The sequence below is a fragment of the Leptinotarsa decemlineata genome, unplaced genomic scaffold (genome assembly GCF_025532065.1).
Source record: "Leptinotarsa decemlineata unplaced genomic scaffold, Ldec_3_MD MMD2_tig00026328_RagTag_RagTag, whole genome shotgun sequence".
In the NCBI taxonomy this organism is placed as follows: domain Eukaryota; kingdom Metazoa; phylum Arthropoda; class Insecta; order Coleoptera; family Chrysomelidae; genus Leptinotarsa; species Leptinotarsa decemlineata.
Window position 1 is genome coordinate 8,675,769 of NW_027412688.1, and position 15,785 is coordinate 8,691,553.

The 15,785-nt window shown below is 36.0% G+C and overlaps 2 protein-coding genes across 2 annotated transcripts in view; one reads left to right on the forward strand and one right to left on the reverse strand.

The window, feature by feature from the left end:
* LOC111506365 (uncharacterized) overlaps nt 1-15,785 on the reverse strand; it is a 440,916-nt gene that overhangs the window by 273,210 nt on the left and 151,921 nt on the right. The window contains 1 exon segment of the mRNA XM_074182237.1: nt 5,548-5,670. Coding sequence (XP_074038338.1) covers nt 5,548-5,670 — 123 coding nt within the window.
* Nucleotides 1-15,785, forward strand: part of LOC111506367 (adult-specific cuticular protein ACP-22-like) — a 300,869-nt gene that overhangs the window by 212,104 nt on the left and 72,980 nt on the right. The window lies entirely within an intron of this gene.

Sequence of the window (15,785 nt, forward strand, 5' to 3'; positions counted from 1 at the left end):
TTGTGTTTTCTATGAAATTCAACTCTTTGTCAAAAATAACACCTAAATCCTTGATTTTGGTACATCGTTCCAGTTGAGTATTCTCAACCTTGTAAGAATAGTGTATTGATGTAATTTTTCTAGTATAACTCAGAACTTTGCATTTTCTAACGTTAAGACATAACTTGTTAATATTGCACCAATTTTGAATATAATCCAGTTGTTTCTGCAGATTTAAGCAGTCATTCGTATCATTCACAATAGAAAAAATCTTCAAATCATCAGCAAAGCACAACCTTTCACATATTAAATTGTTACATAGATCATTCACAAATATTAAAAATAGAAGTGGTCCCAAATTTGATCCTTGAGGAACGCCAGATGATGCTAGGTAAATGTCGGAATTGAATCCGTTATATGAAACATACTGCTTTCTCTTTGATAAATAAGATTCTATAAAATCTCTTGCATTTTCAGTAAAGCCAATTGCACTCAATTTATTCAATAGAATGGTGTGATCCACTCTGTCGAATGCTTTTACAAAATCTGTATAGATGACATCTACTTGATTATGGTCATCTAGCGCCTCTGCGATATATTGAGTGATAAATATCACTCAATATATCGCAATATTTTGTTGGCCGGTCCAGAAATACTCGGTTTTTATAAAAAGCAATGGTTTCAACAAATTTTACATATTATTTCAACTGCATTGATTATTTCTAGAACACTTTCAACGAATGTTTCTTCAGAAAAGTATATTTCTATCCTGATTCGTCTGCTACCACCTCTTTCATTCGATTTGAAAGTGTTGCCTGTTAGATAGATCACCCACTATGATACTAATTCACATGCACATAGTGTAACGCCTTACAAGAATCTTACTCCAAAATAAACAGACACGTACGTATAATGTAATGAGTGAGAACATCGTTGAGTACATTTGCACAATCTACATAATACACATGACTGTCAGAATAATTTGCAAATTGAATAGCTATTTTTTATACTCAATTTGAATATAAATGTTGGTCTGAAAATATCTCGCATTGTCGATGACTGGTTATTAGCATAAAGTAAATAAGGTTCAGAGATTAAATAGAACTTTTAGGTTCTCTCGTGATTTTTTTGAAATGTAGAGGCATTAGTTTCCAAATGACTGTTTATGTCCAAATTCAGAATATACTTCATCAAACTTCCTGAAAACGTTTTCCCAAATAGTTTTAATCTTCAACGATTCAAATCCAATGTAAATCGCCACTTTTGCATAAGCATCATTCTGAGAGAGCCTTGAGGATTTTCCTATAGTGCTTGTGTTTTGGCCTTGAAAAAATTCAAGAAACTTGGTTCAATAATAGGAGTAATTTTTTTTCGTCACATGTGTACAAACAAGTTGATATAATATAAATAAAGAAATCTTGGAAAATTATGTCAGGTGGTTTCTAGCAGCGAAACGGAAGTATGAAATGATACAGAGACAAATAGAGAACAATCAAATCAATAAATATAGTTTAAAAAACTAAAAACCACGCTTTCAAAGAACATCGAACCAAAAAGTCAAAAATATTTTTTTCAATAAGCTTAAAACAATAACGAACGAAAAATACCAGAATTATTGTGAAAAAAACGACGGGAGCTTGATATACAAAAAAATGGCACAAAGCGCCCACGATTTTTTCACAATAATACTAGTATTTTCAGTTCGATGTTTTTTAAAAGCGTGTTTTTAAGTTTTTTCAACTATATTTATTTTTCATTTTTTAGTTTCGTATTCTATAAAAGCGTGTTTTTCAGTATTTTTAAACTATGTTTATTTTATCTAAACTCTGGGATCAATCAGCCGTATATTGTTTGGAAAAATGACCATTGACATTTTCGGTTACGTACAGCGCCATCTGCTCGCGAATAGATCAATGTCGATAATTCTGTCAAATACAGATCCCGAGCTTGAGAGTTATAAGCAAACTAACAAACAAACAATCAAACAAACATGCATACATACAGGTGAAGCTAATATAAAGCGTATTAGAATGATTATCCATGATAAAAATTACACAATGTTCATGAACATCCTAATTTCTAGACATGTTTTACTGAGACAGTAACTTCCTCCACACTGGGCTACAGTTCTCATATACACCAGATGAGGTAAACAAGCGGTGGACCACTCACCATTGTTGAACCTTTTTACCTAATACCAAGAAGTATATGATGTCCAAGAACTAAGAGTGTAATAGGTTTATGAATTTTATCTGAAATTGCTTTCACTAATAAGCACTTAAGATAGGAACCGATTATTGTTGTATATAATAAGAACTGTAGCCCAGGTTGCAATATGATGCAACTAGTTTTCCTTCATTTTCAGTACATATTAACATATGTGACAAAAAGGATTTGAAGCATTATAACTTCTATTTATTATATGCGAGCGCTTTCGATAGCTGGCTGTGCTGTCATCTTCAGTTTTGTATATATTGTATATATTTGTTTATATTGATTTCAACTTAAGAACCACCGGTAGACAGCTGTTTCAGCCTATTGGGCATCGTCAGTACCAGGCAGGTGGTACTCGATTGAATAACCAAGAAAAGTAGAAATAACTGCATAAACGCAAGCAAGACATAAATAGAACCACCTATTGGTGTGAAACTCTAGTTAACTTGCCATGTTTTTATGTTAGTGTTGGTGGTTTGACCAATCAACCGACAACTGCGGAAGCTACTGTTTTAGTAAAACATGTCTAGAAATTGAAATGTTTATGAAAATTGTATAATTATCATCTAGGACAGTGTTATTAATTTTCATCAAGAAACGGGTCAGTCTATTCATAAAAAAACTGACGTTATAGATACCGTAACTTGTAGACCCTTGAAGTTAAAGGAAAATCACCTTATGTCTCGTCTATTAGATTAAAGAACAACCAGAAAGTGTTTTTTTCAGATAATAATGATATATAACGATGATATGATGTATCTTTCCTCTACATAAAAAGCCTTTCACTGGATGAAAGCGCTATATCAAGTTAATCAATTAATTTTGGTTATTCAGCTACAACCCTAATCGAAATCGTCAAAAACAGGTAACATTTCTTCGCTTCTCTCTTAAGTTCTATGCAGTATATCCATTTCTATATAAAATCAGATGTTGATTCATAACAAGTGGTATGTTCTTCTAGTTATAATATTTATTATTTTCTTTAATTGCTGTTCTAGTAATTTTTCACTGTGTTTTTGAGTTAATTCAGTTCCGTGTAATGTGTATTGAATAACAGTATTTTGGGGTTGCAGTCAGGTTTTGAGGACTATTAAAAAAAAACCCTATGTTTTTGTCAAGCTTCCGTTGGTGCTTACCACCTTCTTCAGAACAAGTGAAATATATTTATTAACAATATGTTTTTTATATCACAAACGGATCTACCTACTAACGTGAGATTGAAAAAGAAAATAAGTATCTCTACAAAACATTCCATTTTTGATGAAAAAGACTGACAGTAACAATACTTTTAAGGAGGAAAATTTTGATTGGAAGTTAATTTTTTCCTTTCGACATTTGAGAATGTAACTATAAATTTGACTGAGATTATTCAAATTAGTTTTTTTATTCATGGATCTATCATCATTACTAATGTACATTATTGTAATCTAGTTTTATGATCATTATCATTACCATGTTCTGATAATAATGGACATTTGTTTATGTTCCTCCAGCAATCACTTTTATGAGAAACGATGCGACTTTTTAGAGTTATTGAAGTTAGTCCAATATATAATTTGTTTCACTCCATGCATGGAACCTCCTAAACTATATTAGATTTTTCTTCATTTTTAGTTGGAGTTTTCACTTTGCTGTATAATTTAAAAATGGTTAAAATATTCTTTTTGTCTATTATATATTGGACAAACATCCAGAACTCTAAAAATTCGCATCGTTTCTAATAAATGAGATTGCAGGATTGAGTGTTTAGATATCTTCAGATTCAGAGAATTCAAGTTTGTACAGAAGTTTACTGAAATTTGCTGAAGAGAATATCGAGTAATCCTATACTTTATAGCACATGACTGAAAATGATGCTTTATATGTTTCCGCTCACATCCACTGTTGTAAATATAGGTTTTGTTAATTATTTCAAGAGGAACGATTATGAAAACTATTTTAGAAATGGATTTATGGAATTCAATACCGAAAGTACGGATATTTATAGATTCATACGAAATCCTTGATAATTAAAATATAAATAGTTTGTATGAGTAATATTTTGACCGACGTATATCACATACAAGTCGAGAAGAATGACAAATTTTGAATCCTGAATTGAATGTGTTGTTTTTGATGGTCCCCAATCGCTGTAGGAACATTTTAGCTGAAACAGGGTATGGTTTTACTTTGAAAGTCACAAACATTGAGGGAAATGCTAGGCTGCTAGGTCTCGCTAGAATGAAACCTGGAGTACTGAACGTTTCGTCTGCTACTGCGACGACATCATCAGTGGTATGTGCGTTGACTGCGAGGACGAAGGTTATATCTCGAAGTCTCGAATATTGTAGAAGGTGACAATACTCAAAAAAAATAACAAAATTTTTCGGTTGAAAAAATATCCATGGTAGGATTTGAACGCTTGTCGTCTTGATCGCCCATTTTACGGTCACTATAATCGTCCTACCGAGAGGACTATTTGCAATGTGGTGGATAAATTTGAATCCACAAGTTCAGAAAATGATCGATCAACACCCCTAACGTCGACGAAAGATAAGATCTGTCGAAAACATCGTCGCTGCCTGTGAGAGTGTGCAAGAGAATTTAAAGCAGTCGATTTTGCGTCTCTCACAAAAACTCAGCCTTTCGCAGACCACAACTATTCCTGGAGGAATGGATTGTCGAATATGGTACCAATCCACATGAGATCCAAGAGCGTCCAATGCATCCCGAAAAAGTCACTGTTTGGTATAGATTCTGGGCTGGCGGCGTCATCAGTTCATATTTCTTTGAGGACGACGTTGGCCAGGTCATCACTGTCAACAGCAATGAATTTTTTTATCTGAATTGGATGATCTGGACACCAACGACATGTGGTTTCAACAGGACGGCATAGTAATCTCACGTGAAGGTGATCGAGATCGTACGATTTCACCTCGTCAGACTTTTTTGTGAGGTTTTCTTATGTCGCAGGTGTATGCGAATAAGCCACAAACCATAGTGGACTTCAAAGCCAATATAACCCATGTCATCGGTCAAATTCAGCCTGATTTATGCGCCAGTCATGGAATATTGAAAGTCGCTCCAGGAAAACTGTGACAGACATTTGAACGATGTTATATTTCACAGATAATAGCATCAATAGGTATTTCAAACGAATAAAAAATGTTGATGATATCTCTCACACACTTTGTTTTATTTAAATATAGACGTAGGAAATCCCTAATGGAAAATCCTACATACAGTTCAACCAATCTCGTGTTTTGCGATATTCCGTATCTTATTAAAACAGAGATAGACACCTACTTTTCAAAAACAATTGGTACAATTTTCTAGTCTAATCGGAATTCATACTTTTCGAAATGAATGTCTTACCTGCAGTTGTCGAAGGACTTCATCGTGAGCTTTCTGTAGTTCCAGTGCCTCCTGGAGAGTGTTTCCTAGTGTCGTCAGCTCGGGGGTAATTTCTAGTATTTTCAAGCTAACCCAGTCTCCATACTGTAACAAAAATTGCGATTACATTCTTGTGTCTATAAAAGCTATTTATCGCTTCCTTCCTCACAAGGAATGCTACCGTGCTATGTAAGAGTCATGTATCTGGCGTTTATTCAGGACAGGGCCAAACTAGGCAATTTTCTAGTTCATGAGATATTGCAACTGAGGCGTGTAAATGTGGCGAAAAATGTGTAATTGAAATAGAAATTGTTTTCATAACTCTCCGGTCTATACTTATTTAAATTAATTGGGACATCATTCGATAACTCAGAGGATCATTTGTAGTCTCACCTTCTCAGATAGTGGTTGAAACTACCTCCATGAGTATCTAGACCTTTCACCAAGACAAATACACAGTTATGCTGCTCCTGTTGCAAATACATAGTTCAATAACAATTGGATAGAATCATTAATTCATCATCTACAGTATGACCCACTTGAACGAGGGACACCTCCTTGAAATTTGCAAAAATTTAAAATCCTTATTGGAGTGAGCATTCTCTCAAATGGTAGTATATCAAGTTTCATAAAAAAATATTCAATAATAATCTGTGATCGCATCAACATTAACATTGTATCATGATAGAATGTTAACTGCACATCTCTTAAATCGTTTTCAAATCTTGGTGAGTTGCCCGTGAAACACCGTGCGGATATGCAAAATCGCGTTTTTTCCAGTTGGTACTGGAAACAAAAGACTGTCGTTGATTATTATTGCTGCTGTCAAAAACTGTGTTGGAACAGTAACGTCAGGTTTTGCCCCATTAGCAAGGAAAATAATTTGTGAAGCGGTAAGAATTAGTGATTCATCATGGGAGAACTAAGTATGCGAGATAAAATTGAACTTGTGCGCCTTGTCGGAGATAATGCTCTTTCAGCAAGAGAAGCTGCCAGAGAATTTTACAAATGACTTCCTGATAAACTCTTGATAAGCAGCAGTACGGAGAACCGAATGAATTTTGTTCTCAACGAAACAGGTTGTGTATCGAGGCATATGCTTAAAAACAGAAACAATCCACATCGTAATAATAAAAATGGTGTGCAAATCCGATAGGTCTCCTGTACTAGACTGATTATAGGGCTATAACTAAATGATAGTTGAATCAGTGACGAACATGTACTTCTTGATTTGGTGGTAACAAATACAATAATGTTCAAATAGATAAATCATTTTTTTCAACCAGAAATATCAAAAAATACAAAATTTGTAATAATCACCAGATGGAAGTGGAAAATTAAGCAATTGAGCTGGGAAAAAATTGATAACTTTAGATTTATGAATGGGTTAGTGATACTTATAACTGGGTTTTTTGCATTCTCAAATTTCCAAACTTTTCGTTGATCTGTAAACTTAAATGTGCAGACTTGTATTGTTAGATTTTTGTCTCGGGTCTCGAAAGTTTCCGCAAATTTTTTGTTCTTGTATGCATAAATTAATTTCATGGGCATTTTCTCTACATCGTGCCTGAATCCAACTCTGTCCATAAAATGAAGTAGATATAATACCTATGAATTATTGAATAATCGGCATACGCATACATTTTCCCGGTTTCGAGTCTTCTCTGATAAATGGGCGTAATATCTTCCTTATTTAGGCGTAACACGCCATGATATCAATTACAGAGTGATAGAGGAGAAAACTTATTTTATTTTTGTTGCCACGTCTGATGAATGGGTCACTATCATCGAACACCACTCGCAATCAAATCAGCAGATGTTTTCCATTCGCTAATCAACCAATGTATTTGGTTGATTAGCGAAATGAACTCTATTTTCTGGTATATTTACGATGAAGTATTCGTTAGACATTTAGGATAACGTTATTGAATAGCTGAAAGAAAAAAGTTCCAGGAATTGAGGACAACTTACCTAACTAAGATAGTATTTTTTCTATAGTTGGAAATTCAGTCCATATTTGGGAAAATGGAAGAATACACATACATCAATTTGGACATCCGATGTGTACGATAAAGTAATGAAAACGGAACAATATGGCTTTGTAAGCTATCATCCAAACACGAGCTCTCTGAGTGAACACAAATATCAACTATTTTTCATCAGTTTTCACACGAACAAACAATGGGCAGCACTTCAAGTCCAGCGGTGGCAAATTCTTCACAGAAAATATCGAACAACGGGCCTTAGAGTAAGCGGGCGTGAAACCATATTGTTAGCTGTGTTATATACACGTTCGTGATAGGATAAGATGGTGAAGAGACAACAACTCTCTTGGTCTGAAAATCCAATTCACAATGGAACGATAAACCGTAGGAACTTGAGCATAGTTGGATGTTCTTGTGAACAGAGGTAAAGATGGTACATTGGGCCACAAAGTGTCCAGGAAACCAATACATACAGACAGGTACCTGAACGAAAACTCCACCACCACCAACCACAACAAATGAGAGCGGCAACTGAAACGTTGATTGAGAGAGCACGACGTATCTGTGAACTTGAGAGTCTTCCTGACGAACTCAATCACCTGAAAAATGCCTTCAAAGGAAATGGGTACAGCGAAGGAGAATTTCTAATCAACAAGAGGAAAAAATATATATAATAGAGTAAAGTTATATAGTAATTGAGTATTACTCTAATAGAATATCAAAGTTATTGAGGGAAAAATTAATGCCAAGGGTTATATTATGTACAGGACAGCTGAACGTTATTGTAACAATTATTATTTTCACAGTTTCAACCGTGAGATAACAAAAAAAAAATAGGTTAAACATTACTGAAATCCCCTTCAGCTACGTTTATGACAGACAATATGTTTTTTTTTCAAAAAAAGTAAGAAAAAAACAGGAAGTGAAGCCGCAGGTACGTAACCTCAAAATTCTATAAGATATCCGAAGTCATATGCTATGGGCCCAGAGCGCAGACGCAACATTAAACAAACCAAACGAGTGAAATATCGACTTAATTTCCTCTGTACATATTCAAAAGTAAGTTACACTTGAGGAAAATAATTAAAAAAAAATAATCAATCCTTTTCTTATGTTTCAGGTACTTGCGTATATTTCAAGCGTCACAGAGTCCCAGCATCAGAGTCCAAGCAGTACCCAAGTAAAAAATTAAAAGTGTCTTCCAGTTCTCAGAGTTCAGGTAGTATCCCAGTAAAAATAAAAGATATCTTCCAGGTCTCAGAGTTCAGGCAGAATTCCCGTAAAAATTAAAATGTATCTTCCATGTATATTTGTTGTGAATAAAAATATTATGTTAGAGTTGATGATATTCTCCATATTATATGATAAATAATTTAGGTGTCGATTTATCCCGTTACAGCCTTAAAAGAAACCAAATACCAGCAGTATAGTTTTTGCGTTGCGTACTATCAATAATAGCGACATATGTGCAATGATGTAGTTCCGCAAAAATCCGCCCAATATCAGAGTCGAATTAAAATTATCAACAAACAATTTAATTCATGTATTACCGAAACTCAGCAATCAACATAATTTAGTTCATTTTAAAAGAATATTATTAAAAACTATGACGACCGTTGTACTATGTATTAATATTTTGTAATGATGAATTACTTCAAATAACATAGGTTATGTCGATTATGTGCCTTGGATTCAGACAAAAAACAGCTTTTTTCAATAGGAAAAATAATTGAAAAAATTGTGAAAGTCAGATTTATTTCTCACATGGACGAAAATATTTTGTGTGCTCATAAAAAGCGTGACATACTGCATACAGTTGAAAAATAACAAAAACGGTGAGGGAATTTTTCATTAAATGAAACAAATATAACAGCACAATATTTAACTCTGACATACAGCCAATATTACACTTTGAAATACTTCCACTCTCCATTCATTCAAGTTAACAATTGAAACGAGGACAGCCTTTGTTTGCATAAACAATCACACTCCTGGATGACCTATGAAGCGATAAACGGTATAAAATGTTTCTGGAAATTTGTTACCGTAAAATTAGTTCACTGGGTGATTCATTATTCAGTTTTGCTGCGATTGTAAATCTACGAAATAAAGTTGAGTGGAAATCAAAACATTCTAATGACTACATACATAGGCAGTAGTACAATAAATATTTCTAATTGAAACTCGGAACACTCAGCTCTCCCAATGTACAGTAGAATCTGGTGAATGCCCGCTAGAAGACAACTTCACTGGTAGGAAGTTTACTCGAAAGGAAAAAATCATGCAAGATGACTTTCGTCCATTCAGCAGCAACACATCGCTGAAATCAGTTGAGTCATCACCCAAAGACAGGTTCTCATCAGTATGTAAGCAGTATGTGGTAGTCGATTAATTTTATCGATAATCCACCGCATATACGAAACTTCAGTCTGAGACCCAAACTGTTGGAACTATAATGAAACTTGAATCCGTCATTGTCACATAACACTCTGACACTAACCAGACAATTGTTTCAACAAATGATGTGATAAGCTGTATTGCTTTAAAAATGCATATTTTTTCTCATATACGTTATGAGATACGGTTATAAGTTAATTTTAGTCTTCTAGAATTTTCATGTGCCATAAGAAGTTTCACGGATTTTTGCAGAATCTTTCAGTGAATTGAAAGTTACGAGTAACTTTTTTTTGTTATATTGTATTACTACATCAATGAGGTGTCATGTATTTGATTTATTAATTTACATGGCTTCTAACAAATTCATTTTATTCTCTTCACCACATGTGTGTAGAATTTTGAGATTATCTTTATTCATTTTGTGTTTTGATTCTTGTAGATGTTCATATATTGTAGATTTTTTGTCTTGACAGACGTATCAATAAATCAATTAATAACCTCAAACGAGCTACTCGCTTTATGTATGTCTCCACTTTTGAATTTATAAGTTTGATAACTCCGGTAATTACTATAATCTCCAGTGTGGAATTTTTACAGTGGTTCCTCTGATTACCTTTCCATCCAGGTTACCTAAAAATTTCCTATACAACCACGTTTTCAGATTTCAAATGTATTAGTTTGACTCCCTTGCAAAGGAGGGTGCTGCAAGTAGCTTCATCGGACCATAACCTATCATTGGCATTGCTTTAGGTTTTGCCAAACAAACTTTGAACACCTGGATGGCAAAAAGATTCATGGACTCCTGGCAAAATCTTTCAGGATAGACCTCAAGGCGTTCATTCACCCTTCGAAGTTGGAAACCAAACAGTTGTAAGACTACTGTAGGAATGAACTACGATGTCTAACAGGCCTCCTCACAAGTCACTGTCGTCAGAATCATCATTTGCAGAGACTCGGACTGTCGGAAGACAGTGTGTGTCGCCTCTGTTTGGAAAATGATGAAACAGCAGAGCATATACTTTGTGCCTGCCCCGCTACGGACCGAATCAGGTTTTCAGAGTTTGGTAGAACTACACTTTCACTTTGACCTAATCTAACCTTGTTTTTATGCTTGATAATGGGATAAAACCCGAAACCGGTCGTAAAAATAAAAGAACTAGTGGAAATTAGACAGAAGTGTTTTTATTCATTTCATTAAATTGTACCAAAGGATTTTTGTTTCACCACCTAATACAGTTTTCGCAAAAAAATCAACTCCATTAAGACCCCTAAGCAATTTGAAAATATAAGTCTTCCTGTGTCTATTTACAATGTATTTGAGTTGCCCTTTCTTCTACAAACTCTTCAATTCTGATAAAAATTGAGGTGAGATATCGAGGTGAATTCAGAGAATATAAAGTATTCTGTATAGAAAAGACAGATTGCCTGCTATGACATTTATTTATCCTTAATTGAGAAGTAATTTATTCCGGGGCTAGACAAACATAAATTGGCGCTCACTGGAATATCTAAAAGTGTTTTGTTTGATGAAATCGTTCGTGGGTTTTCTAAAATGTGCCATGAATCGCTGCCAGGTACTATAAATAGCAAGTGATCATATCGAAAGAGTTTAATATACGTTTTGCATACGTTCGTGTATACTAGATTAGCGAACATTGGAGGACTTTACTTTCCACTTTGCGTAACGCAATGTTCGCCTATTACCATCATTATAGATCAGTTCAACTTGATATGCATACTATTAAGATAAATGCCGCATGAAATTCATAGTTATTGTTCATCATCTTCTCGTGATTCCTATCTGCTTTCAGACGTTTCTCTAATGATGTCCATATATTATCGGTTTATCTGCCTTCGATCAGTGAATTTATTGCTCATTTTTGTATGAGTAATCCTGAATCGTATGAAACAGGAAAATATTGAAACCGGCATGATCTGTTATGAAAACGCATACGACTTTGTTGGTTGTTCTCCACAAACAAACCAATCACATGCCTCAAATATGTATCCTTTTCTGATTCATATTGATGAATAAATTGTATTTCACCTATAGTAAGGGGGCTTACTTGAAAACTGGCTGTAAATCGAATTATCTAAAAGGACAATTCCTTCAGGCCAGTCTAACTCACCTACACTCTAGGTCAGGGGTCGGTAATTAGTTTCAGGTGAGGTCCGGATACTGTGGGAAAATTTTAATGAGGTCCAGAAAAAAAAAACAACTGATAACAATGAGGTGCTACCTATGTATTATTTTGGTTTCAAATCAAATCATGAATTATAGAACACAAGACCTAAAAATAATGTGAGAAATTACACCGACGGTTTTGAGCCAGTTTGGTTCTCAAGAGGAACAGCAAACTCGAAGTGGGTTTTCTATTGGGCGTCCGTTAATCTCGAACGATATTTATTTTTCAAAAAAATCATCTTTGAGAGAAATGTTTCACATAACGTATGTCGAACCAAACATAGTGTCCAAATTTATAGCTAGTTTCTAGTAATTTTCATATTTTTCCGAGACATGTTTGGTCCAAAATTCTCATTAGGAGACCGTTTCATACATTTGCAAAGACAAGACAGAGAAGATACGGGTGAGTGGCGGGGGATCACTGTCTCTCTCTTATGGGTGTTTGACAGTCCCCCGGTGCAGACCACACGGCACTCACCCAGTAAAGTTATCGGTCAACCACCCAATCCCGCATCTGCGGGTAACAGGCGTTGGCCGGTTTCAAGCTAGATGTGTGGGAGAGGTGTCTCGCAAGAGCCCTCGGCGGATACTCATCCAACGCTGGAAAGGTAACTTTCCTAACATGAGTGCCCCTCGTGGTAACGTAAGGGTATGCGGTGCAGACCACACGGCGTACACCCAAAAGTTGTTGATGAACCGCCCTATCCCGCACCTACACGGGTAATGGGCGCGACATCTTCGAACCATGATGTGTGGTAGAGGATGCTCGAAAGAGTCCTCGACGGTTACTCATCAAACGTTGGAAAGGCAACTTTCCTAACATGAGTTCAAGGTGGGAGGTGAGTGCCCGCTCGCGGCTGGAGGCTAGCGAGCCTCATCTCCAACTGGCGTTGGCCTCTTAAGGGCAGCGGCTCCACTAGCGGGTAAAGGGATACGGGGATGCGGTAATCCATTCATGGGTGCATTGCAGCCCCATATCGAGGCACTGGACGGCTTATGCTGTTCCGTGACCCTCGCCTGCCTCTGTACGGATCCGAGCGTTCGAGGTGTCGGGGCTCGCGGTCCTCCCGGGCTCTAGTATCCGAGTCTAGTCTTGGAGGGCACCAAGGCAGACGCTTGAGGTGTCGGACCCCGGTTGGACGGAGCTACTAGTATCCGAGCTTAGGACCCCGACCGGCCACTTCCGGGACCATATTCCCAATTGATTTGGCATGGTTGGCGGGGGCAGGTGTGCGACGCGAGCACTCTCTGGCGAAAGAAGAGCTTAGTTAACTTGTACGAACGTTCGCTCGAACGCTGCCGACGGTCCTGTCTCTTGGTTAGCCACACTAAGTAGATGTAAGGAAGCAATTCTGGGTTCGGTGAGCGGGAGGAAGCCCTGCGAAATCCTGTTGGTGTGGGGTGAGGGGGGCGGTACCCGCAAGGATTTTCCGAAAATTCACCCCTCCACACCCGATCGCATCCAACGCCAGGGTGCGTATCAATAACTGAACAATGTTTTCTTGAGAGTTCTTTTTATATTCAAGAATTGTCGGAAAATAAATGAATTTTTGTTTTGCAATATCGTTTTCGAAGATATCTAGCTTGCGACGAAAAGCAGACACTCTTTGTATCAGATCACATATTAATTTACCATTTCCTTGTAACTCTGTATTGAACGCAATCAAATATTTCAAAATATCTTTTAAGAAAGCCACAACGAGCATATGGTGCTTGTTTGTTATGAACTGAAAGTACTTTCTGCGTATCTAAGTTTTGCAAGAAGGAGGTTACTTGTTCTTTAATTAGTCAGGTTAGATGGGAAACTAAATTCAAATTAGTACTAATTTGAATTCTATGTGGCCCAAAAATATTTTTTTTATTCAAGTAAAGTATTGTATGCCGTATTTACGTAATAATTTATACTCCGCAAACGCACCGAGGTCCGCCTGTTGCTGACCGTTGCTCTTGGTTTATGGACCGACAACTACACCCCTGGATAAAAATAATAATAATAATTATAATAACTCGTCTTCATAATCTCCAATAGTAAGTGATAACGGCTTTATACAATAAAGTTTTTATTACAGGGAAATAAACAGCGAAGTTCAGTTTACTTTCATCTAAGTGCAATAAAAATAAACTGTTCTTCAACTTTGTCACGAAGAGCGTTGGCCTATATCCGACAGGTGTCAGTGAAGAATTCTTCACAGAAGCAATTTCTACATATGGTACTTATGATGCACTGTTTGGAACCTTTGGTGTAGTAATGAATATTACTGGAGTTTTTTCCCAACACCAAATCGTTATTTTTAGCATAAATAGGATTAGCTCGCACTAGTTCTTAGTTTTAATCTTCCTCTTTGAAGATGATCACTTGGTGATCGAAACACGTGTCAAGGTGTTAAAAATAATGATTTGGTGTTGGGAAAAAACTCCAGTAATATTCATTTCCTACATATGGTGTTGGCGAAACAACTGCTGGAATCGATTTTCAATCATTGGAACACACCTGCAGACTGGTTTCGGGCTATTTGAACACTCGTTAGTGCATGGTAGTGTCGATCTCAACATGAAGTTGATGATTTTTACATAATTAAAAAATCTAATTTCTTTCGGAGTATCATTCTTCGAACCAGGCTGAAGCGAAAGACAAGCAACATATTCGTCATCGCTCCATCTGCCCGTGAACGAGGTTACCAGCCGCATATCTGAATCGCCGAATTCCTCGTATAAGAAAAACTTCATTATAGGAAATCATTGACTTCATGTTGATGATGGACACTACCTTGCACTGAAAAGTGGCCAAATAGCCCGAAACCGGTCTGCAAGTGTGTTTCAATAATTGAAAAAAATCGATTCTGGCAGTTGTTTTGCCAGCACCATATGTAGGAATTACTTCTGTGAAGAATTATATAATCCAACGCGTTTCGTAGTATTAGCTAGGGGAATAGTTGTTTTCTGAAAGGTGTCAATCCATCAACCTACAGTGTAGGTGAGTTGAGACTGTCCTAAACGAATTGTTCTTTTAAATAATTTGAATAAATTAAATTAGTGCCATTCGAGGTACAAAATGTATGACAAATGTTTCATATTATAATGTTCCATATTTCATTACCAATATTGCATCGAATTACTCACCCTAGTTTTTGCTTTTGAGGATCATAATGACGGAAAGCAAATCTGTTTATGTGTAAAAATACGTTGATGCTGTGACCAAATCAATAATGCATAATCGTTGTGTGATGAAACGTCCAAATGTTTCTGAAATGCATTATTGGCGCGTCAAAAGACTCAATTGATGAGCACGGGTAGTTGATGAATCACATATTTTCTCTAGTAGTGGAATGGGAACTGTAATTAAGAGTGAAATGTCGCTGATCTAACTCACAAGTTGAAATTATTGTTTAATAGATATAACAATCCTGAAAATATGGGCTTTTGAATTCAGAGTGACGTGTGAAAAAATTAATCAAATTTCTTCACATGAACAACTGAATGACTGTTTTATGGAGTTGAAATAGGGTGCGAGAACATGGTAACAAACGACCCTGATAGGGTACTTCCCTTCCAAATTACACCTTATTGAAATAGAATTATAATAATATTGATAATAATGTTCATTCGCCAAATATAAATACATTCTCAAATATAAAAAGGCGTAAATAAACAAC